The 25,796-nt window shown below is 39.9% G+C and overlaps 1 protein-coding gene across 1 annotated transcript; it reads left to right on the top strand.

The window, feature by feature from the left end:
* The first annotated feature begins 5,524 nt into the window (after positions 1–5,524).
* On the top strand, positions 5,525–6,952 carry LOC145076025 (uncharacterized). The gene is made up of 2 exons (XM_079022050.1): positions 5,525–5,966; positions 6,078–6,952. The coding sequence occupies exons 1-2, from the start codon at positions 5,525–5,527 to the stop codon at positions 6,950–6,952; spliced, it is 1,317 nt and encodes a 438-aa protein (XP_078878176.1).
* The last annotated feature ends 18,844 nt before the right edge of the window (positions 6,953–25,796 follow it).

The following is a 25,796-nucleotide window of genomic DNA, read 5'->3' as shown; positions in this document are numbered from 1 at the left end:
CTTGCTCTAGTCAGCTCTTCCGAGTCGATCATTCCGAACCCACTTACTCCGGAACCTTAAAAACCTATGGTTCCACTACCTCAGCCATCCTCAACTTCCCTTCCTACTCACAACTATCCTGATGGTGATTCCGAACCCTTAGATTCTGAACTCCGTTTCCAATAAGAATTTTCCTTACTTTCCATGAAAACAAACGACCTTTCAATCCTTCATACAAACCTTATCAAAATAGATTCAACGCTCCTCACCAAAACCATCCTCAACCATATACTTCTTCAGAACCAAAACAAACATCCGAAAATCCTCATGCATACAAGCCTAACCTCACTAAACCACATTCAACCCCGGAATCCTTAAAAAATCTCAACTCGGAAAAACCAAAAATCTTGTGTCATAAATGTGGTCATGCAAACCACTTTGCCAAAGATTGTCTTGCTGACGCACCTCAAAAACCAAAAATCAAAGACTCAGCTTACTATGTCCGAAAAGCACAAGAAATGGCTGAAAGTGAGAAAGCATTTGTTACTATTGTTTCAAGAGATGTCGAAGGATAATGGTCGTCCGGAGATGATGATGATGTAGTAACTGGAAGGAACATGTGTTTAATGGCTATACAAACTGTTGTATGTGCTGAAGGTTATTGGTCTTCTGGTTCCGAAGATGAAGAAGATGATGCTGAACCCAACTACTACTACATGGCTACCAACGACCCACCAGGTCGAAGCATTGTTCAACAGGTAAAATCCATGATCTCTGATAATAATTTTGATTTGACTTTATGTGAACCTTACTCGACCCAGATTCAAACAGATATGAACACTATCTATAAAGCCTATGAGTCAGCCATAGAAGCCAATGCGAAGAAAGATTGTGAACTAAGTCATCTTAGATTACGTTTTGAGGATAAGAAATTGAAAATCGAGTCTTTAGAGCATGAACTTGTAATGTCAAAAGATGAATGTATCATTTTTCAAGATAAATGTGAAATCACTTATTCCGAACGAAATATTTTGATTTCTGACAACAAACGTCTCAATGCCAAAATTGATGCTTTGCATAACTCTGTTGACATGCTTGAAGCTGACAGTCGGATGACTCATAATTTTTGTCATCCATGGTCAAAAGCTCCTGGTCTCGGAAGTGTATTTCCGAAAGTAATTGTTAGTCCCCTGAAGGATTTGCAAAATCTGACATTCATGGGAGAGGTTCCGAACATTCAACATTCGGACACTCTTGTCTCCCTATTGTCACCCCTTCCGGAGACTAAAAGATCCTTTGAGTCCCTAATTCCTAAGTTTCAACCCATAGGTGTTAAATGTCTTGATTCCACGCCTCTTCCGCCTCTAATAAACCTAGACCTGAATCAGACCACGGAATATCATCATTGTCTTCAAAACTGTGTAGACCATGTTCGTATAACCAATCACGTCAATAACTGTGTGATTGAGGAAATCATTCTGGAAACAACTGAAGTCAATGCCTCAAAATTTGCATGGGCATCTGGGAATCATAATGTTGAAACTTCAAGCAATAAATCCTCTGATTCATGTGAATCAGACTCAGTAGTTCTTTCTAAATCCAAATTGGTTCCCATTTCTCCAAAGTTTTCAAATCCATCCAAAGGTCAGTCCTCTGGATCCTCTAAGAGAAAACCAATGTTGAATAGAAAAGATATTGTAGATCCCAAGGTAGAAGCTAGGAATGCTTACAAAAAGGAAATTAAAGATAGACAAAATTCTAGGTTCCTTGCGAACTCCAAACCAAACTCATTTCGGAACAACCCAAGGAAGTCAATACATCAAAAACATAGTCAAATCTCATTTGTTCCAACTAGAATTCTGAAAAGACCTTCCAAATCTCTTGATCTTTCGAAACCAAAGGAAGTCCTTAGATCCACATCACCTCAAGGTCATGTTAAAATCAAAACCATCCGAAATACTTTGACTGCACCTCAAAGTGTCTCATCTGTCTTTATTGCAAAATCTGATGGCACAATTTCTAAACCAAAAATCTCTAAGAACAATGTGCCCTCAACCAGATCGACCAGCTCAAATAATACTGTCTTAAAATCTTCAAACAAAAATCTTGTGTGGAGAATCAAGTCATCTGTTAGCAAACCAACTAACTCGGAGATAGCCAAAAGTGTCACTTCTTCAAATACCTTCACTCTGAAGAAATTTGCTCTGAACCCTCGTGTAGTTGAATATGACTACTGGATAGATGGAAAGACTATAGCGTTCTGTCTGTTCCGAAAGAACTCAAGCAATCTCACCAAGAAACACGTAATTGTTCCATTGTCTAAATCAAAGTCTAAAGTCCAAGCCTACGTCCCAAATCCCAACTCGGAGCCTAAAATCTCCATTGCTCATTAATTTCTCTTTTGTAGGCACTTTGTGCTTCGGAGCAAGAAACAATATGGTATATTGATAGTGCTTGCTCCATGCATATGACGGGATAGAAGGACTTTCTACGAGATTTAAAGCTCTCTCCAAATGCTGGGTATGTAACATATGGCAACAGTTCAAATTCTCAAATTCATGGTTATGGAACTCTCACCAATGGAAACTTCTCTATTTCACATGTTGCTTATGTAGCTGACTTGAAACATAATTTGATAAGTGTTGCTCAGCTTACCTGTAACGACCCGTCTCCGGTATGATGATTCCATAGTATTTAATTAGAAGTTTGCAAGAGGGACTCGGCGAGTTCATAGCCTGACTTGCCGAGTAGGGACGGGATTTCGAGCACGTGTTAGTCGGCGAGTCCATATTCGGGACTCGGCGAGTCTGCCTGCCTGGAAGAAACCCTAAATCCCCGGGTTGCTCACTATTTAATCCACCTTATAGCCCCCATTCTCGCCTCCTTCACCCTCAGAAAGCTGTGAGAAAACCCTAATCCATCCTTGAGTGATCTAAGTGTTCTTGTGTTAAATTTTGAAGGCTTGAAGAAGGAGAAGAAGAAAGGAGCAAGGAGAAGAGGTGTAGAGCAAAGATCCAAGGGCAAATCAGAGTTCTTGAGGTATTCTTCGGATTCCCTCCTGTTTTATGCTTTAAACCTCCATTAGAACTCTTCAAGATCTAGTTTGATGCTTTTCTCAAGCCTTATGATTGTATGGATACCCTAATAGGTTGAGATATCCTAAGATCTGTTCATTTAGGAGCTGTAGAGCCCAGATCTATTGCCTTTTTGAAGATACTTTGCATGGAAACCCTAGATCTAGCCTTTATTATGCTTTTTGAGCCATTTTATATTCATGGATGTATATGGGCACGTAAAGATAGAATCTTTACGTGCTAATCGAGTTAAGGGAGTCCAGATCTATAAGTTTTATACACTGGATTCAAGCAGAATCGTGTTTAGAGTTGCTGCATGCAAGCGACTCGGCGAGTCGAGTCGCGAGTCCCTGATTTTTCCTTTTTGAGTGATGCCGAGTGGGACCAGTGAGTGGTAGAGTGGACTCAGCGAGTTTGAGGTTAGACTCAGTAATGGAGGGACTCGGCGAGTTGTTCATACAACTCGGCGAGTCCAAGGCAATCTTCTTAGCTCGAAGAACAACTCGTCGAGTTGTTCATACGACTCGTCGAGTCGGATGCAGATTGCCTGAAGTTTTAGATTCAAAAGGGAACTCGTCGAGTTGATGCCATACTCGACGAGTAGCAACAAGTAGGGTTGAGAAGTGAGAATAGGGACTCGGCGAGTTAGCGGCCCAACTCGGCGAGTCAGGTCAACTGTGGGTTGACTTTGATCAGGAGAGTTGACTTTGACCAAGGGTAAAAGAGTCATTTTACCCTAGTGCAGTGTTTAGCATTTAATTGAGTGTATTATGGATTTGTAGCCGGGGAGATACCGGAGCAGCAGCAGTTAGCTTCCAGAGCCATACACACAACAACCAGTTCACGAGGTGAGTTTCCTTCCAGTAGGAACGGGTCTAAGGCCACAATGCCGGCCCGTTTAGCTATCAGTCAGCTTCAGACCTCGATCCGATGTAGTAGTTAGTATGTTTGATGCCTTCGTGGTTCAGACAGGATTTATGTGTTTATGCCAGTTGATATGTTTATGCTATGTTCAGCCAGCTTCGGACTTCGGTCCGATGTAGGGGACAGAGGTCCCAGTCAGCTTCGGACTTCGGTCCGATGTAGGGGACGTAGGTCCCAGTCAGCTTCGGACTTCGGTCCGATGTCTCAGTCAGCTTCGGACTTCGGTCCGATGTCCTAGTCAGCTTCGGACTTGGTTCGATGTAGGGGACGAAAGTCCCAGTCAGCTTCGGACTTCGGTCCGATGTTACAGTTAGCTTCGGACTTTGGTCCGATGTAGGGGGAAAGGCCCCAGTTAGCCGGACTTCGGTCCAATGCAGTGGGCAAGGCCCAGTATGTTCTTATTATGTTATTGTGTGGTATGTGGTAGTTTGGGGGAGCTCACTAAGCTTCATGCTTACAGTTTCAATTTTGGTTTCAGGTACTTCCGCAAGCAAAGGGAAGAGCTCGGGATGATGGCATCACGCACACCACAGCTTCAGTTTTTATCCTGGGAGTTGATTCAGTTTTCTTAGATATGTTTTGATACAGTTGTGACACAGTTTTCTTTTTACAGTATTTTAGTATGGTTTTGAGTTACGCAACGCATGGTCTTATTATGATATACTCAGTTTTATAATTTTTGGTTATATTAAAAATGAAAATTTTGGGTCGTATTTCTGGGTCGTTTCATTACCGACTCAAACCGACATGTGGAATTTTGCAAAAAATACAACTATGTGATGACTGAAGACCGAAAAGAATGTTTGATTAAGTCTCTTCGCAACAAAAACATGTACCCACTCGACATCAACATGATCATTGGCAAACCACAACTCTGCCTTCTTTCCAAAGTTGTTCCAGATGTTAGTTGGCTATGGCACCGAAGGCTCGCACATCTAAACTTTCGATACATGAATGATCTTGTTTCAGGCGAAATGGTAAGAGGTTTACCTCTTCTCAAATTTGAAAATGATCATTTATGTGATGCACGTGAGTGTGGTAAGCAATCAAAAAAGGGTCATCCTGTCATCATCGAAAAATCCATTTCGGATCCTCTGGAACTTCTACATATTGATCTTTGTGGACCATCCACTGTAGAGAGTCTTCATCATAAGAAATACATTCTTGTGATTGTTGACGACTTTACAAGGTTTACTTGGGTTTTCTTCCTTAGGCTGAAATCCAAAACCGCATCTGAGCTCATCAAGTTTACCTAAGGAATAGAAGTTCTTATCAAACTTCTGGTAAGAAGAATCTGAAGTGACAACGGCTCAGAATTTGTCAATGCCACCATTGAGAAGTTCCTCACAGAAAAAGGAATCGATCACAACTTCTCAGCTCCATACACTCCACAACAAAATGGTGTAGTTGAAATACGTAATAGAACACTTGTAGAAGCTGCTCGATCCATGCTCAATTACGCAAATCTCCCTCTCTATCTTTGGGCTGAAGCCGTATCCACCGCTTGCTTCACTCAAAACCGAAGCATCATCAACCAACGGCTCAACATGACTCCATACGAAGCAATGAATGGTCGAAAGCCAATAATCTCATTCCTTCATATCTTCGGATGCAGGTGCTTCTTGAAAAACAACCGTGATCAGCTTACAAAGTTTCAACCAAAAGCTGATGAAACAATCTTTCTAGGATACTCTTCTAAATCCAACGCCTACAGAGTTGTCAACCGAAGAACTCGTGTTCTGGAAGAAAGCTTTGACATTAACTTTGATGACAACTTTGTTCGGAATTCTGGCCCCACTCACATCACTACTCACATCATGGAGTCCGATGCTCCTCCGCCAGGATGTCTGAACCCTCAAACCATTCTTGAGGTTGACTTTGAAACTCTCTTTGGTCCTTCCGAAACAGCTCTTGATTCCAAATCACGATCTCGTCCGTCTCTCATTCCAATTCCTTCATCGGAAGCCTCAATCTCTCAAAACCTCTCTGGTCCTCCTCCTAGCCTACCTTCGTTTGATTCTGAACCTTTTCAACCTTCATAGGTTGAGGGGGAGAATAATGTAAATCCCTCTCTTGAATCAAATGTGGATGGCTTCCAAGATACAGCTGCTGACTTCGATGACTCAAATCCTCTCAACATTGATGAAAATGAAAATTTCTTTGAATTTCCCTCCGATGATGATGTAAACCTCTCTGATTCTGGTTCAGAAGTGCAGGGGGAGCATTACTCCAACACTCAAATCATTCAGGGGGAGCAAATCATTTCTACTGTTGATATAGGATCCTCTGCTGCACAAGAACTCCCTCGATTGCATGTTTGGACGAAAGATCATCCTCCAAACCAAGTGATTGGCAATCCAAATGTTGGTGTTCAAACTCGTTCAGCTACCAACATCCAAAACGAATGCCACTTCTTAGCTTTCATCTCCATGGTTGAACCAAAATCTATCAAGGAAGCATTAGAGCATGCTGATTGGATTACATCCATGCAAGATGCACTGGCAGAATTTGACTACAATGAAGTCTGGACTCTTGTACCTCCTCCTCAACATCACCCTATTGTTGGTACAAGATGGGTATTTCACAACAAACTAGACGATGCAGGTATTATCATCCGAAATAAAGCAAGATTGGTAGCAAAAGGATTCACTCAACTTGAAGGTCTTGATTACGACGAGACATTTGCTCATGTTGCACGACTTGAAGCTATCAGAATCTTTCTTGCTTACGTAGCTCACAAAGGTTTCAAAGTTTTTCAAATGGATGTTAAGAGTGCTTATCTAAATGGTGAGCTTGACACCGAAGTTTACCTTCAACAGCCCCCTGGTTTTATCAACCTCTCCTTTCCAAACCACTGCTACAAACTCTGGAAGGCTGTCTACGGACTCAAGCAAGCTCCTCGAGCTTGGTACGATACTCTCACTGATTTTCTCAAGCGCTCAGGTTTTCAAAGAGGTATTCTGGATCCCACGTAATTTCGAAGATCAGATGGCAAACATCTCATGCTGGTACAAATTTATGTGGACGACATCACTTTTGGATCTACCGATTCATCTATGGTCGTTGACTTTGCCAAACTTATGGTCAGTCGTTTTCAAATGAGCATGAATAGAGAATTAAGCTTCTTTCTTGGCCTTCAAGTCAAACAGAAAAACAAAGGCATTTTCATTCATCAAGAGAAGTACATTTCTGAGCTTCTTAAGAAATATTCTATGGATACATGTGCCTCAGCCAAGGTTCCCATGGGCTTCGGTCACAAAATCTTTGCCGACACTTCAGGTGTTTCCGTAGATGAAAAGAAATACCGAGGAATGATTGGATCCTTACTCTATCTACCGCAAGTCGTCCGGACATAATGTTCTCAACATGCTTATGTGCCAGATTTCAAGTCAATCCGAAGATGTCTCATCTTTTGGCTGTGAAACAAATTTTCCGGTACCTCAAAGGCACATAGAACCTCAGAATCTGGTATCCAGCAAATGAAAGTTTCCTTCTGCAAGCTTAATCGGATTCAAACTATGGTGGTCTTCAACTCGATAGCAAAAGTACATCCGAAGGATGTCAATTCCTAGGTGGTCGCTTAGTCAGCTGGTCATCCAAGAAACAGAACTGCATTGCTCTCTCTACAGCCGAAGCTGAATACATTGCTGCTGCTAGCTGTACCTATCAAGTTCTATGGATGAAATCTCAACTCTTGGATTATGGTTACCGTTTTCAACGCATTCCTATCTACTGTGATTCTCAAAGTTCCATTGCCATCTCGCATAATCCAATTCAGCACTCCATGACAAAGCACATTGACATTCGGTACAATTTCATTAAAGATCATGTTCTAAATGGTAACATCGAACTTATTTTTGTTCCATCTAATGATGAAATTGCTGATGTCTTTACTAAGGCATTAGACGAAACCAAATTTTTTGGATTTCTGAACAAAATGGGTATGATGATGCCTGATCCTCATTTCTTTTAGGAGACATGTTCTCTCTGATCGAAGTATTCAGCAGAAAAATACGCTCCGAACTCATTTATTTTATTTTGGAACTATTTTTCCTCTGAATATACAGGATCCGTTATTTGTCTTGTGTACTGATTATTCCTTGAGTTTCTACAGCTGTACAGGTTATTTTCTTATTCACTCGAGAATTTTCAAACTACTCCGGAATTTTCAAAACTGTGCTCCGGATTTTCGAAAATTTGCTCCGGAATTTCTAAATGCCCCGGAATTTCAAAAATTGCTCCGGAATTCTCAAATTTGTTCCGAATTTTCGAAAATTTGCTCCGGAATTTCAAAATGCCCCGGAATTTCAAAAATTGCTCCGGATTTTCAAAATCTGAAATTTTTCAAATTTGCCCTGGAACATCTCTTCTTCCGGATCACGCCCTGTCCAGAACAACTCATTTGGAATTCCAAAAGGTAATAAGGTGAAACGTTTTCTCAACGGTTACTTTTCAAGAAGATCCTTATCCAATCTTCCTCGATTTGCGTGACACGATTGCACGCCCTCATAATTGGAAAAACGGATTAACGGTTACATAACCCCTTTTTTTTCCTATGATGTCAACTATCATATCTCCTCATCCCAACATTAAATGCAACCCCACGAATCTTGGATCATCATCATTACTTTTCCAACCCGACCCGGATTTCCTTACCTATAAAAACCTTTTCACAACTTACCTTTACCACTTTACACTCGCTTGATTTCCAAACCTCTCTAAAACCCTTACAGTCTTCGTGTTCTTCAAGCTTTCATCATCTTCAACAATGGAACCATCCAAGCTCCAAACTCTTACTGCTCAAATCCCAAAGAAATCGATTTCCAGAAAGAAATCATCAAAAGGATCAAAAGGTTCATCGTCTTCAATTGATCAAGAACTGTTTCTTCGAGATACCACCCAACTCTTTTCCCTAAACCCGCTAGATTACGATGACTCCATTAGAATCATGATTGACTTTCTTGCCCGTCATCCTCTCTCCATTCCACTTACAAAATTTCAAATCCACCCCTTCCTCTTTCTCATCTTCATCATGCCTTCACAAGCATCAAGCTTGAATATGATGTTCTGATGGCTTCCATCATCGACGATCGACCCATTCCCATCTATAAAGCTACCTTCCTCAAAGCCATTGGAGTTTCCCCCAATCCTGCTGGTTTTACAGTTGTAGAACCAACCGCTGAAGAGTTTCAGACATTTCTCACGTTCATTGGGTACAGTCACGATTATCGAGCCAAGGATTTCAAGAAGACTGCTGTTTCCGAGCTCTGGAATGCTCTTATCCACTTCATAATCCGTGGTCTCTCTAGCAAGCATGGCGGCATTGATACTCTTAGCAAAGATTGGCTGAATGTGGTATTCAACATTTATTTCGGACGCGAAAACTCCGTTAATCTTCCGGAAGTTCTATGGCAAGATTTATGTAAATTTTCCATCAAGAGGAAACCAAACAAAATCTCGAGCCTGAGGTTTTGGGCACTGACTATCGAGCAGATCTTCAAGGAACTCAACATTCCCATTCTGGTGAGCACAATTCCTCCGGAGGTATGTGTTTCTTTCAAACTTGTTAAGTCCTATAGAATTCCGGACCATTCCTCTTTTGGTCCGGTCAGACGGCTTCCAGACAACATGTTGGCTCTTATCCCTTCCGGATCCCCTTTTCTGAAACACCATCTAGAGACTTTGGTTGTGTTCGACCTAACAAAACCTGCCCCAGTCTCTGTTGAGCCTATTCCGGAAGAGGCCACTCACACTCAGTCCGGATCGAAAGTTAAGAAACCGGCCAAACGCAAGGCCTCTCCTTCCAAATCCAAGGCCATAAGGAAAACCAAAGTCGGTGCCCCCTCTCAACAGGAGGTTACCCATGACATTCCGGCTAATTCTGGCCGTCCGAACACCCCTCCCGTCCACTCATCTGAGGTACCCCTCAATGTTTCATCTTCACAAGCACACACTCACGAGGAGTCTACACATAGTATACACTCTCCCTCCCAAAAGGGTGTTGTTGGTGTTGAACAAAGTTCCTTGCCCCCCCCCCCCCCGGAACACACTCACGTGTCATTTTTGCCAATCCCATTATTTCTTCAACATGCACACACTCCGGAACCATTGTTCCGGAACCCAAGCATCCGGAAGAAGGAGCAGTCCCTCCATCTTCCGATGCTACAACTGGTCTGGTACCCGGAAGGCGTACAGGACGACCAGGTGCTAATGACCCCTTGTGGGAAGATTATGTTAACAGGGCTGCATCAAGCCGTCCAGATTTGACTCGATCTCAAGTTGAATCCACTCTTATTTCCATGAGGAACCGAGCCATTCAAAGCAACACTCCCTATGTTCCTCCCTCAGATGATGACGTGATCAACAAGCTTGCTTCGGAACTTCCCCAAATTGTCATTCCCCAAAGCTCTTTCCATGCTGATCCGGTAGAGGAGATTTCTGAAGAAGTAATTGAGGAGGACAACGCAACAACAATTCCGGATGCTCATCTCACTACATCTGTCCATTTTCAATCTAGAGCCTCCGGATCCAAGTCTGCTTTTGACTTCGGAACTTTTTCCTCCTCCACTCCGGTTGATGATCCAAACTCTCCAGTTCACGAAGATGATGATGCAACCAAACCGGGTCCTTCCTCTAATCCGGGTACTCACCAGTCCCCTCCACAACATTCAGACTCCGATTCTGAATCCTCTGCTAGTGATTATTTTGATCCATTTTCCATGCTGGAGATCCGAACCAATGTCTCTGACACTATGGCTAAAGTGTCCTCTGTAGAGACTTCCGTTGCTAAGATGAATTCCAAATTGGATCAAAAAGTCTCCGGACTTGATTCAAAACTTGACGCCATCCTTCAGTCTCTCTCTCAATCATCTGGACCATCCACAGCCGAGAGAGAAGCCCAGCTTGACCAACTAATTTCCATTTGGTTGAAACATACCGTTGAGCAAATCGATTCAAAATACGATGCTCTGGTGGACAACTACCTCAACACCATCTCCTCCATGCTCAAGGTCCATGACGACCTTGTGTCTGCTACCAACGATCTCATCAAGCAGACTCATGTTCGTCATGAGAAACAAATTCAACGTTTAGAGAAGGAGATCCGAAAAAAGGATGAAATGAACCTGATCATCCAACAAGTCCTCATCAAACTCCTATGTTCAACTTGTAACATTGTTGATGTTCCGAACAGGAAGTTGGATGAGATGATTGAAATCCTCAGTAGTACCTTAGACATCTCTCAACTCAAGCTCCCACCTCTGAATCATATGACACCCTGACTTTTCAACTCTCTACCGGTCTTCAAAGGGTATTCTCCAAGCTTGATGAGATTAAGGACGATTTGTCCCTTGCATCGGTTTCCAGGGTCACCGATGCAAGAGGAAGAGAAGGCCCCAGCCGAAAATGGAAGCCAGCTTCGGAATACACTCTCCGGGACGAAGACTTTGATTCCGAAGAAGATGTACAAGTTCTCTTTGGAATCCTGGGCATTTCTGAAGGAACCGAAGAAGATGAAGACTTCAATGCCTACATTTCGGATGAAGCTCCCAAAGGGATTCTTGGTCTTCAAACCCCAAGCTGACAGAGCCAAAAGCACTAACTGAAGAACAAAAGAGGATTTGGTCTGCTGCTTACTAGCCATCATCTCTTCCGGATGTCTTTGAAATGGTAGTAAAAATGGCCAAGGCTAAATCCTTCCTCACTGCTTAAGCTTTTCGAGCCACTCCTTCCTCGACCACTTCTGCACCAATTCCTGAACCAACTGGTGCCCCCATTGATCATGGATCGCCTCTTTGCACTCCAGACGACATTTCGGAAGAACCACTTCCAATTCCTCCTCCGAAATTTTTCATTGATGAAAATATGAAGATGGCCATTGAAGCTCTTCAGAGGGATAAAAGGAAGAAACCTATGACTTCGGAACAAAAAGAATATCGCTCCGGTCCTTCCCCTAAACAAAAATCTGGTTGGTCTGAGGAGGAAATCCAAAAGGCGCTGGAAGACAGCATCATGATTCAAGCCTTAAAAGATCATCCTGATCCAATGCGCGGTATTTCTCCTCTCTGTCGTGAAGGAATTCTTCAAGCCAAGGATATCATTCCTGCTCTTTCTTATGACATTTCCTCTCACGATGCTGACCAACTGGATCTCCCTCTCTCTCCCTTCAGCAAGTTCTATACTAAGTTTGCTCCTCTCCATCCAAACGACAATCCGGAAATGATCATCCGGACTGAACGTGAAAGGCTTAAAACCTTTTACGACAAGAATGCTCAGCCCTTCAAGGAGGTATGGACAAGGAAGAGGATCGCTAAAGTGCAGGGCTTCGGAAGAAAAATTCTTGTTAAATTTGAACTGAATTGTCCTCCGTTCCGGTTCCATATTCTCTAGAACAAACCATCTCCGAAGACTGTTACTGATGCGGATTTCCCTTCCATGAATCTGAACGACATCCTTACTCTTTTTGCGTACTTCTGAGAAAATCAGTTGGATGACATTAGTATGGGTGCCTATCACTCTACTCTCAACTTTCTTAAAGACTATGTTGCTGAGTTTTGCAGATGTGATTACGAACTTGCTCACCTCTACGAAACCGAACAATTTGTGGCGAAAGTTGACTTTGTTCTTCTGGAAGCTGAACTTCTTGCAGATGGTCCGATTGAAGAACCGATTCTAGGGTTTGTCTACACCACCAGAAGAACAAACAAAAAGGACTTCTTCCACGTCCTTGACAAACACCTGGTTCCTACCAAAGCTCTGCAAAAGTTCATTTCACGGGCATCAAAGTCTGAAGCTCCGGAACAGGTTAAAGCAAAGTTTGTAAGTCAGCTGACTTGGTACATCGCAATGCGAGAATGGTTGTTCCGGGCCTTCACCTTCATCAAGGAAGAAATGAACTAAGCTTGATGGATTGCTAAGTTCACTTAGGGGAGATTGTTGGAACCTGAAAGTGAACCTCTAGCAATCCTAAGTACATATTTCGAAGGATGCTGATTCCGAAGATGGATATGATCCAGAAGCTGTTCGGAGCTGGTTAAAGGGAGTGAAGAAATTCAGAGAAGAGCGCATTCCGGAACTGATCCTTTTGTCCGGAATGCTCATCGATCCGGAACAAAGCTTCATCTCCGGAACATCACTTGTCCGGAATGAAGTTATTTTGTCTGTTATGTATTTATTACTTTTGTCTTGTATTTTGATGTGATGTTTCATAGGACTTAGTCTAAAGTTGTTTAGGACAATCAGAATGTCAGGCTTATGCCTTTTGTCCAGTCTTATGTAAATATCAAGGTTAATTCGCTATAACTTTGTCTCCTATAAAAAGGAGGATTCAATACAAGTCAATGACGGATCTTTCACTCTTCCTTTGGCATTTTATTCTCTATCACATTTATAACATTCTTCTTGTTCCTCATTTATTAACTTTAATTTGATCAATATTTACTTGTCCTCATTTAATGTCTTGATCATTTGTTGAATTGATTATCTAAGACTTGACTGGTCTTTCTCTCGACTTGAACATCCATTATTAAGCAGACACTGATTTCAAGCATTCACTCAAGGTTTGAATTCTCAAACCTTGTCCCTGTGCAAAGATCTTGTTCTCACAGCCGCAAAATATAAGACTAAGACTTAGTAAAATTTATATCTAGGTCTTTTGAAAGGAAATGCTAAGGTGTTAGGCGAAGTGTTGCCCTAATTGAAAGTTATCCACTTTTAACAAGTGAGTGTATAGTTAGTTTCCTCTTACATATAGTTACAAATTATTTAGATAATTAAATAATATATGTGCTTATTATCTATGTTCTTGATATTTGTGTTAGATGCAATAATTTGACATGATGTTACTTGATTTATTGGTATATGTAATTTTACTGTATTTGTAAGATATTGGGTAGAAAAAGCGTTAAGAAAGAGATAAAATAATATTAAGAGACCATGCCCAACATTGTACTACTGTAATATTAAGAGAAATCATTTAGCAGAGTATTGATGACGATCACAGACTCTTCTAGACAGTCCATTGGAACACTAACAAACTCGCAATCTGTAGGTGTTAATGAATCATACAATCCGGGAGTATGAATTGTGTGTTCATTCGAGTAACCTATCCCTCAGGGTTGCTTTAACGACATATTGACATATATTGCTAAAGAACCTCCAATGCATTATTGTCTACTCGTTACTTCCAACTAACTACCTCTTGATGTAAAAGTAAAGAATAGACAAATCTTAGAAGAGACATAAGATTTGATACTCGTTAATACCGAAAAATGTTAATAATAGATGAAAAAAATTCAAGGTAAGAACATGAATAATATCATAAGGGGAAGTACATCAAATGAGAAGAATTTATAAAGTAATTGATTATTAAAATTTTGTTAAAAGTTAGAAAAGTTTTGATTTTTACTCTCATGTGAAGATTTGTTAGTCGTAGTACAATTTTTCATGGATAACACTTATGATTTTGAGGTAGCATGCCGGAAAATTGACATATAAAAAAAGTTTCCAAAAAATTTACATTGTATAGTTAAATTTGAAGGGTTGCATTGAAGACTATGGAACCGCATATATATATATATATATATATATATATATATATATATATATATATATATATAATGTAACGTTCGTGTTTCTAGGCTCGGCATTAATATTGACATAATGGTCTAGGTTAACTTTTGTAACTCATTTAGAAGAAATGAAAAGGGATTATGTGAATTTTATGTGAATTATGTGTTTTATACTTAATTATTAGGGTTAATTAATTAAAAATAAAAATAAGCGTCAAAATTAAAACTCAAGCACGAAATCAATGTTGAGTCAACAATAATCCAGAGGGGCACCACCAAGCGGGATCGAGACTAGCCCCTTGTATATAGGGTTCCAAACCTGCGCTTCTTCAAGGATCCCATCCCAGTAGGGGCTTCAAAGCATCCGTGAGACGACAACCAAAATAAGAATGAGGAAGAAAAAGATATCATGATGTAAGTCTATTATTCCTTGCATTATAGGTGTTGCTGCGTCTTGAGATCCTAATTGCCATGGTTCCGCTGCATAACAAGGAGCAATTGTGAGAAATAGCCATTCTAGAACAATCATTTGATCTGTTTCATTTTTGACTGCTCTGAGATAATCCCGATATCTTTACATAAATTTGTAGTGGTCGAAACACGGATTACGGAGATATAAAGAATGCCGAAATCCGAGTTATAACGAAGAAGTTATGACCTGTCGAAGTTTCGCGACAAAACCGACACGGTGCCGAGTGTCGTAAAAAGTGAGTTTTTGATAAACTACTTTTTAGCCTTAGTAATCTAAACGAAAGTCGTAGTATTCGTTAAACCGAGAAGTTCGATAAAAAGAACGCCCAAATCTGACTTCGTATGAGGAAGTTATGATTTTTCGAAGTTTCAGCTTAGCAGTACACAGCTAAAAACTCGAATTTTAGATCGAGCGATTTTTAGCCGACACAACATAAACGAGAATTGAAGGTCTCATCATTAGGAGCACAACGGTAAAAAGTCTGACGAAAACAGACGTCGGATGAAGAAGTAATGAATTTTTAACGGATTTCCTGTCCCGATCTGTTAAAAATAATAATATAAAATTTAAAGTCAAAATTAGCCGATGAAGTCTAAACGGAAGTTGTAGAGCGTAATTTTAGCTACGCGTGCATATAAAGAACGTCAAAAACGGAGCTGGTATGCGAAAGTTATGGATTTTAGAAGTTTTGGCGCGAAAATCGAGAAAATTCGCATAGTCACGAGTAGCCACGTCATCCTCGCTGAAAAAGTGCCACGTGTCCTGCTGAGTCACCAGGCTGCTGAGTCACCGAGCTGCTGAGTCATCCGAAGTCGTGGCACATCCGAGGAGCGACGCGTGTGCAGCCTAGTCCGAGCCTCGCAATGCCTGCCGCGTGTTCCGCGCCTCGCACCTAGCTCCGAGCCTCGCACGTGTAAGACGACTCCGTGGTCCAATCAGTGAGTGCCACCGAGATCCTCGCACATGCTGACCACCTGCGCATTGGACACACGCCTCGGACCAATCACAAGAAGCCAGCAGCCCTTCGCACGCGCAACCCTAGTGCGAGCCTTCCCTACAAACCCTCGGATCTGCGAGGCGTGGCTCTTTCTTAGCCGTCCGATCAGAAGCTCTTCCCTATAAATAGAAGAGTGCGAGCCCTCCCGGGGGTATTTTGAAAACTTGTCATTTTTAGCCCCTTTCTCCATATTTCTTTCATATTATCATCCCCCGAAGCCCCGGTATCGATTATAAGCCCCGGAATACGCCACGAACTGCCCGTGAAACCCGAAAAATTTATCTTTTCGGTTTCGAAGCCTGACCTTTCGCAGAGCCCGGTTTCTCAATAAAACTCCCGGTTTTATTAGAAACGGTCGTTTTAGGAAACGAATTGTTGCCCGGTTTTCATTAAATCAAGTGAGTGTGTAGTTACTTTCACCTTACACATATATATGAAGTATTTTACATAAAATACGTGTTGTGTGAATATATATATTGTTTGTTTATTTGAGATGGGTGCTGAAGGAATGATTTATACATGTGTTTAAATAATTTAAACTATATATGTATTTTTATCTACGATAAATGTTGGGTAAAACATGGGTAGATGAAATAGTGGGTATGATGAAAGGTGAGTTGGATAAAGGACATGATCAATAATACTGATCATGAGTTAAGGGTGAGTGGTGAAAATTTGAGAGAATCACTTACCCAAATTGTTGGCCCCCGTCATTCAGCAGAGTATGGATGACAACCATGGACTATTCTAGACAGTCTATGGAACACTAGCAGGCCCGCAACCTGTAGGTGTAATGAACTATATGTTCATTTGCTGTACTCTAAAAACCCGTTGACATGTATTGCAGGAGAGAACACCTGTAAATAATATTGTCGATAAACAAGAGCTATGGACTTAGCACATGTTGAGTAAACTTTGGCAGCTATGGAATTAGTGCCCGTTGTATAAACCCCGGTTACGAGGTGACTTTGTGTCTATTCCTTAGGATGAATCCTTAGGAAGGAGTGATAGTTGATTCTTAGAGTAAACCCTTAAGAAATAAATAAAATAATGGGGTTTAGGGTAACTCGGTTGATTGATTGATGTTTAAACATAATAAATTTATGTATTGTGGGTTGAAAACCCTATATGCTCACCAGGCTTCCAAGCCTGACCCACTCAGCTGTTTATATTACAGGTAGAGGACCCCGAGCATAGTCGGATGATGATGATGAGTGAATTTTGGATTATAGGCCAGTAGTTACAAATAACTGTCGTAAGGCTTATAATGTCTTGTTTATGCTTTTGATCTGTATCGGAACATGACATCCCGAGGTTTTGATATAAAAAGGAAATGATATATTTCTTAAATAAAGGTTTTGACAAACTTTTATCATATTTTGTTTTGGGGACCAATTCCGCAACATCTTTTATAAGATTTCTCTGATTTGATTTTAAAAAGCATAAATTAAATCGGTCTTTTCTGGCCGAGAAATTAGGGGATGTCAGAGTTGGTATCAGAGCATTAGTTTAAGCGAACTAAGAAATATCCTACGATTTCTAGTCTTAAACTTAGAATGCTAAGTGATGATTGTGAGACGAGTGTCTACCATAATTTAGACACGAGCACTAGTTTATTTTAGGAAGGGTGCCTAAAATGCTTTTATGTGCTAAATGTTTTGTCTTATAGCTATAATGATGCTATTATTTTTTCGGATCTATGGTCTGTTGCCGACCGGATCTGGAAACCTTATGTGTGTAGGATTCTAAACGTATGACTACGATATTGGAACTAACATATAAACGTTTCGAAGACTTAACATCTAACAAAAATGAAGATTTAAGTTCACCTACGATTGGTGTATAGATCGAAATGGCGAGTACTCAAAGTGGGTTCGGAAATGATAATCCACAGCCTGAGCCAATCACGATGACTGGAGTGTAGGCAATGGTACGTACAATGTTAGGTGAACAGATGGAAGAAACAAAACATTTACTTCAACAAAGTAAGGATGAACTTATTGTGCCAGTACGTCAGGCATCTGTTCTTGAGGGAACTATTAGGGTTGCTAAGTCTATTGAGGAAATGATCAATGACACAACCGACAACAAAGTTGAAGTTGACAAGAAGAGGAAATTTGAGGGGTCTTCAAGGCCCAACAAGAGCAACATATCCTCAAAGTTTGGCAAAAGAAGAGATAAAGGAAAATGGTGCGGGAAGTGCAAAAATAAACACTCCGGGAATTGTGACGGGAAGGTGAAGTGCTTTAAGTGTGGAGAAATAGGGCATTACGCCAATAAGTGTACTATTCCCAAGCAGGTGTGCTACGGATGTAAAGAAGAAGGCCATATTTCTAAGAATTGTCCGAAGAACAATGAAGTAACAAGGCCAAGTGCACCATCAACGCCAAAGGAATTTCAGGATATCCTTGAAGAAGCGATTAATAACACTAGGAAGTAGAAGTCAAGACTTGATACCCGAAGATCAAGTTACGAAGTAGTAATGTGAATAGTAACAAGTAGTTTAGCCTATGAGAGGCATAGTATAGGGTAAACTTGAACCTTTGTGTAATCGTTTCAAGGAAATAAAATAAACCCTAGTTTTGTCGTCTGATGAATAGAATGGCTGGTGTAATTTTTTTTTGAAGTTGTCCCAATCATCTGGAATTTCCATCAACAACCATGTTGAAGTAGAGTTGATCATTGAAGATACGCGTGAAAGAAGTCCTAGTAGAGTCTAGGAAAATTTTATGATTAATTGGACACATTTGTATGTGTTAAATTGTTTTGTGATTTTAGGACTTGGGGACTGCGAGACAGTACTTGGGACGAGTATGAGTAGGTGTGAATAGTAGTAGAGATCTATAGTACTGGAAGAACAGGACTCGCACTTGGATCAGGGAAAGTCACAAGGTTACCAAGAAGCTATTATTTGATTCCGTCTTGTTCTAGTCTGTCGTTACCATCGTTTCGGTAATGACTAAGAAGATGATTGTTATTCCAACCTTAGAGGTCATATCAAATTGAGTCCGACTACGATGAGTTTATTATGTGGTTCAGAGAACCAAGTTTGATGTAACATTTGACTTAAGCCAGAAGATTGAAATGAAAGATGATCAAAGCAATCAATAGAAGTATCGCACTCATTGTTAAAGAAGTTGGTAGTTAGAAATGATACATGTTGAATTGTGATTGTATCACATTAGAACATGAAGGAAGGTATAATTTGTTCTGAAATTTGTCCCTAGGAGATCTGAGTCTAAGTAGTGCAGTATACAATGAGAGATCATTAGAACATGACCCATCGGCCTGTTACAATAAATGAAGGAAAGTACTTATTCCAAAGAAGAAGAACGAGTCCTCAATAAGGATTTATTTTGTAACTCGAAGGTTACAATTGAAAGTCCTATGGAGATCTGAAGCTTTTTAGGATTAGCTGGATATTATTGTTGATTTATCCAAGGCTTTTCTTCGATCGCAACTCCATTGACAGCTTTGACCCACAAAGGAGCTGTCTATACTTGGAATGAGAAGCATAGGAAGCTTTGAGAAGTCAAAGAAGAAGTTGCGTGAAGCACCGATTCTTTCGTTACCTGAAGGAGTTAATGACTTCACAGTTGATAATGGTGCCTCTAGAGTTGGGTTAGGATGTGTTCTGACCTAATGGGATAAGGTGATAGCGTATGCATCGAGGCAATTTAAAGAGCATGAAAAGAACTACCCCACTCACGATTTGGAGTTGGCAGCGGTAGTATTCGCCCTAAAGATATGGAGGCATTATCTTTATGGCACAAAGTGTAAAAATTTCATTGATCATAAGAGTCTCCAATATCTCTTTGATCAGAAGGAATTGAACATCAGACAACGACGTTGGCTAGTATTACTCAAGGACTACGACTGTGAGATACTTTAACACCCTGGTAAAGCAAATGTTGTTGCTGATACTCTCAGTCGGAAGGTAAGTCTTGAAAAGAAAAGGGCCAAGAGCGTTAAGAATTAAAGTTGTCTTGACAATTGTGAAAAGTATAAAGAAAGCTCAAGAGGAAGCTTTAGAGAAAAATGACCGAAAGGAGGAACGTTTGAGTAAAACGTTGGTGTTTGGTACAAACGATCAAGGAATGGAGGTTTCAAAGATAGGATTTGGGTACCTAGGATGGGAGGAATAAGAGGTCTTCTGATGGAAGAAGCTCACAAGATAATGTACTCGATTCATCCCGGCAATACAAAAATGTATAGAGATCTAAAACCATATTCCTGGTAGCCGACGATGAAGCTCAAAGTTGCTAAAGTATGTGGCTGAGTGTGTAACTTGTTCCAAGGTTAAGGCACAACATCAGAAAACGTATGGGAGTTTAGAACCTTTACATGTACCCATAGGTAAATGGGAAGATATCACTATGGATTCTGTGACTAAACTGCCCAGAACAAGGAACGGTCACGACATGATTTGGGTGATCATTGATCGCTTCACTAAGAGTGTGCATTTCATAGCAGCCAACGAGAAATGGTCTATGGATAAAATTGCGAATTCTTATGTGAAGGAAAGTGTGAGGCTTCACGGTGTTTCGTTAATGATTGTATCCGATCGTGACAGCCGTTTTACCTCAAGGTTTTGGAGGAGTCTATAAGAGGAATTGGGTACCAAGTTGTGTTTGAATACAACTTACCATCTGCAAACCGATGGTCAGAGCGAATGGACGATTCAAACGTTGGAGGATATGCTGAGAGCATGTACCCTAGAATTTCAAGGTAACTGGGATGAACACTTACCTTTAGTAGAATTCACCTATAATAATAGTTTCCACTCAAGTGTCAAGATGGTACCTTATCACACTTTGCATGGGAAAAAGTTTCGGATGCCATCATGTTGGCTGGAAGCTGAGGAAAAGTAGTTTATGGGACTTGAAATAGTCCATTAGATTGTTGAAAAGTTGTAAGTGATTAGGGAAAAAGATGTTAGCTGCTCAAAAGAGCTATGCTGACAAGAAAAGACAACCGATATCATTCGAAGTTGGAGATTCCGTTTCACTTAAAGTCTCGTCGTGGAAGGGACTTATAAGATTTGGTAGAAGGGGAAAGTTGAGTCCAAGGTTTATTGGACCATTTAAACTTCTTCAGAGAATCCGGAATCAAGCTTACAAGCTATAATTACCGGAAGAACTAGAGAGTATTCATAACACCTTTCATGTGTGTTATTTGAAAAAGTTCACGGGTGGTATGCCCGACATAATTCCCATTTCTGAATTAAGGTTGGACGAGAACAAGAGGTTAATTGGAGAACCTGAGGCAATCGTTAATCGTAAGACTAAGAAGTTGTAACGTAAGATAGTCGATTTAGTGCCTGTACGTTCGAAACTCATAAATGGGCCAAATCCCACCTGGGAAACGGAGAGTGACATAGTGAGTCGCTACCTGTAGTTGTTTGTCGTTGTGTGATTCCGGGGACAGAATCATCCTAAGGGGGAGAAAGTTGTAACGTTCGTGTTTCTAGGCTAGGCATTAATATTGACATAATGGTCTAGGTTAACCTTTGAAACTCATTTAGAAGAAACGAAAAGGGATTATGTGAATTTTATGTGAATTATGTGTTTTATGCTTAATTATTAGGGTTTAATTAATTAAAAATAAAAATAAGCATCAAAATTAAAGTGTGAGATAAGCCCGATATCTTTACATAAAGTTGTAGCGGTCGAAACAAGGATTTCAGGGATATAAAGAATGCCGAAATCCGAGTTATAACGAAGAAGTTATGACCTATCGAAGTTTCGCGACAAAACCGACACGGTGCCGAGTGTCGTAAAAAGTGAGTTTTCGATAAACTACTTTTTAGCCTTAGTAATCTAAACGAAATTCGTAGTATTTGTTAAACTGAGAAGTTCGATAAAATGAACGCCCAAATCTAACTTCGTATGAGGAAGTTATAATTTTTCGAAGTTTCAGCTTAGCAGTAGACAGCTAAAAACTCGAATTTTAGATCGAGCGATTTTTAGCCGACACAACATAAACGAGAATTGAAGGTCTCGTCATTAGGAGCACAACGGTAAAAAGTCTGACAAAAACGGAAGTCGGATGAAGAAGTAATGAATTTTAACGGATTTCCTGTCCCGGTCTGTTAAAAATAATAATATAAAATTTTAAAATCAAAATTAGCCGACGAAGTCTAAACAGAAGTTGTCGAGCGTAATTTTAGCTACGCGTGCATATAAAGAACGTCAAAAACGGAGCTCGTATGCGAAAGTTATGGATTTTAGAAGTTTTGGCGCGAAAATCGAGAAAAGTCGCATAGTCACGAGTTGCCACGTCATCCTCGCTGAAAAAGTGCCACGTGTCCTGCTGAGTCACCGTGCTGCTGAGTCATCCGAATCTGTGGCACATCCGAGGAGCGACGCGTGTGCAGCCTAGTCCGAAACTCGCACGTGTAAGACGACTCCGCGTCCAATCAGCGACTGGCACCGAGACCCTCGCACATGCTGACCACCTGCGCATCGGACACACGTCTCGGACCAATCACAAGAAGCCAGCAGCCCTTCGCACGTGCAGCCCTAGTGCGAGCCTTCCCTGCGAACCCTCGGATCTGCGAGGCGTGGCTCCTTCTCAGCCGTCCGATGAGAAGCTTTTCCCTATAAATAGAAGAGTGCGAGCCCTCCCGGGGGTATTTTGAAAACTTGTCATTTTTAGCCCCTTTCTCCATATTTCTTTCATATTATCATCCCCCGAAGCCCCGGTATCGATTATAAGCCCCGGAATACGCCACGAACTGCCCGTGAAACCCGAAAAATTTATCTTTTCGGTTTCGAAGCCTGACCTTTCGCAGAGCCCGGTTTCTCAATAAAACTCCCGGTTTTATTAGAAACGGTCGTTTTAGGAAACGAACTGTTGCCCGGTTTTCATTAAATCAAGTGAGTGTGTAGTTACTTTCACCTTACACATAGATATGAAGTATTTTACATAAAATACGTGTTGTGTGAATATATATATATATATATATATATATATATATATATATTGTTTGTTTATTTGAGATGGGTGCTGAAGGAATGATTTATACATGTTTTTAAATAATTTAAACTATATATGTATTTTTATCTACGATAAATGTTGGGTAAAACATGGGTAGATGAAATAGTGGGTATGATGAAAGGTGAGTTGGATAAAGGAGATGATCAATAATACTGATCATGAGTTGAGGGTGAGTGGTGAAAATTTGAGAGAATCACTTACCCAAATTGTTGGGCCCCGTCATTCATCAGAGTATGGATGACAACCATGGACTATTCTAGACAGTCTATGGAACACTAGCAGGCCCGCAACCTATAGGTGTAATGAACTATGTGTTCATTTGTTGTACTCTAAAAACCCATTGACATGTATTGCAGGAGAGAACACTTGTAAATAATATTGTCGATAAACAAGAGCTATGGACTTAGCACATGTTGAGTGAACTTTGGCAGCTATGGAATTAGTGCCCGTTGTATAAACCCCGGTCACGAGGTGACTTTGTGTCTATTCCATAGGATGAATCCTTAGGAAGGAGTGATAGTTGATTCTTAGAGTAAACCCTTAAGAAATAAATAAAATAATGGGGTTTGGGGTAATTCGGTTGATTGATTGATGTTTAAACATAATAAATTTATGTATTGTGGGTTGAAAACCCTATATGCTCACCAGGCTTCCAAGCCTGACCCACTCAGCTGTTTATATTACAGGTAGAGGACCCCGAGCATAGTCGGATGATGATGATGAGTGAATTTTGGATTATAGGCCAGTAGTTACAAATAACTATCGTAAGGCTTATAATGTCTTGTTTATGCTTTTGATCTGTATCGGAACATGACATCCCGAGGTTTTGATATAAAAAGGAAATGATATATTTCTTAAATAAAGGTTTTGACAAACTTTTATCATATTTTGTTTTGGGGACCAATTCCGCAACATCTTTTATAAAAACTTCTCTGATTTGATTTTAAAAAGCATAAATTAAATCGGTCTTTTCTGGCCGAAAAATTAGGGGATGTCACACACACACACACACACACACACATATATATATATATATATATGTGGGGATAAAGTATATATAGTATATCCCACCTAAGATTATGCACTAAACCTCTAAATTGTACAGTTTTATCATTGTAAATATACCCGATTTAGTTTTCATTTGGTAAATATATCATTCCCCATGACATTGCTTTCCTCTATTATCGTTTAACCATCGTTGTTTTCTTTACTCGATCATTGATTATTACTTCACCCCAATAAATAATTATGTTTTCTACCATCACAAAGGTCAAATATAATCAATATTTTTTCTTCCCTATCAAAATTATTGTTTCAATCTTGAATCTGCAACGTCACATGTTAATCATGAATCCCCTAATTGTAATCGTTAGCTGATAAAACGATGTAATTTCATGAGGTTTAGTACATAAGTTTAGGTAGAGTTTTAATGTATATTCACATTTCCATATATATATATATATATATATATATATATATATATATATATTGTTGTGGGTCGAATGTTGTGAGATGTCGAAACTATCTTTCTTATGTGTAATGTCGAATTTTGGATTGTATGTTTATTTTAAGGACTACTTTTGTAATGAAGCTTATTTGTTGAAGTCCTTATATTTTTTGTGCTTTTACTTTTCACTATAAACATGGGAAGGATACTTTAGAGGTAGAGGACTTTTCCTGATTGTATTCGTATTGTCTTTCAACCTTTTGTATTCAACTGATCAAGCAATAAACGTGCCAAACAGATTATATTTATATCTTTTTTCTAAATCATTTTCATATTCTGATTTTGTTTGATAACTTGAATCAATTGGAACTACATTTGGTATCAGAGCAGGATTCATACAGATTAGATATGTTTTTTGAAATTTTGCAAAAGTTTTTAGTCTAGTTCGCGTTTTAGATTTCAATTTTGCGCTCTTTTGCATCATAAAATCTTCATAGATCTGCTGTTGTGATTCGATTTTGCATTCCAATTGCTAATTCGAGTGTTCGATTGGTAAATTCAAAGTGTTTTAGTTGTTTGATCTTAATCAAATTCAAGCTTTTCTAAAAAATTGTCCATACATCAATGTCGAACTTCAACATGAACACAATGACGTCTTACTCTCATATCCTTGGTTCAGCTACAAAAATACTGATGCTGATTCCTGAGTATTATAATCAGTGGACGGATAGAATGGAGGATTACTTGAATGAAATCGATGAAGAGTTATGGAAATGTATTCTTGATGATGTTCGACCACCTCCTGTTGTTTAGAATATTGGAACTTCTTCCAATAATCAAAATGTCCAAGAGCTTGCTAAAAAATTCTTGAAGAATTGGAAGAAATGCATGAGAGAACTCAGAGGTGCTTTACCTCCTGTTGTTTACAATTACGTTCATAGTTGTAAATCTGCAAAAGAAATATGGAATACTCTGAAGGAAAAGTTTCAAGGGAATGGAAAGACAAAAATCAATTCAGTGAAAAATTGTTTGGTTGAATTAAGAGAATTCAAACAAAAAGATGGTGAATCTGTCGAATTGTACTATGATCACCTTAATGAACTAATTTACAAGTGCAGCCGATATGGTATCACCAGGTCAACAATGGATTATAGTCTCACATTTGTTATGGGGCTTCGCAAGGAATGGAGAAACGTGAGTTTGATGGTGAAGACTCAACAAAGTTTTGATAACTTTTAGTTGAATGATCTGTACAATTTGTTGAAAACTCATGAAGCCAAAGTTAATGAAATTGCTGAAGAAGCGAAGATAAGTCTTAGTGGTCCACTTGCATTGG

This window comes from Lactuca serriola, chromosome 9 (genome assembly GCF_051521515.1).
Source record: "Lactuca serriola cultivar US96UC23 chromosome 9, Lser_US96UC23_V15, whole genome shotgun sequence".
NCBI classification, from domain to species: domain Eukaryota; kingdom Viridiplantae; phylum Streptophyta; class Magnoliopsida; order Asterales; family Asteraceae; genus Lactuca; species Lactuca serriola.
The sequence above is the reverse complement of the archived record's forward strand: the minus strand, read 5'-3'. Positions and strand labels throughout refer to the sequence as shown.

Bases quoted from the DNA above. Each gene is read 5' to 3' on its own strand.
- LOC145076025 (XM_079022050.1), top strand. From the start codon at position 5,525: ATGACTCCATACGAAGCAATGAATGGTCGAAAGCCAATAATCTCATTC. The intron at 5,967-6,077 runs GTCCTCCTCCTA...ATGGCTTCCAAG, and splicing joins AATCTCTCAAAACCTCTCTG to ATACAGCTGCTGACTTCGAT.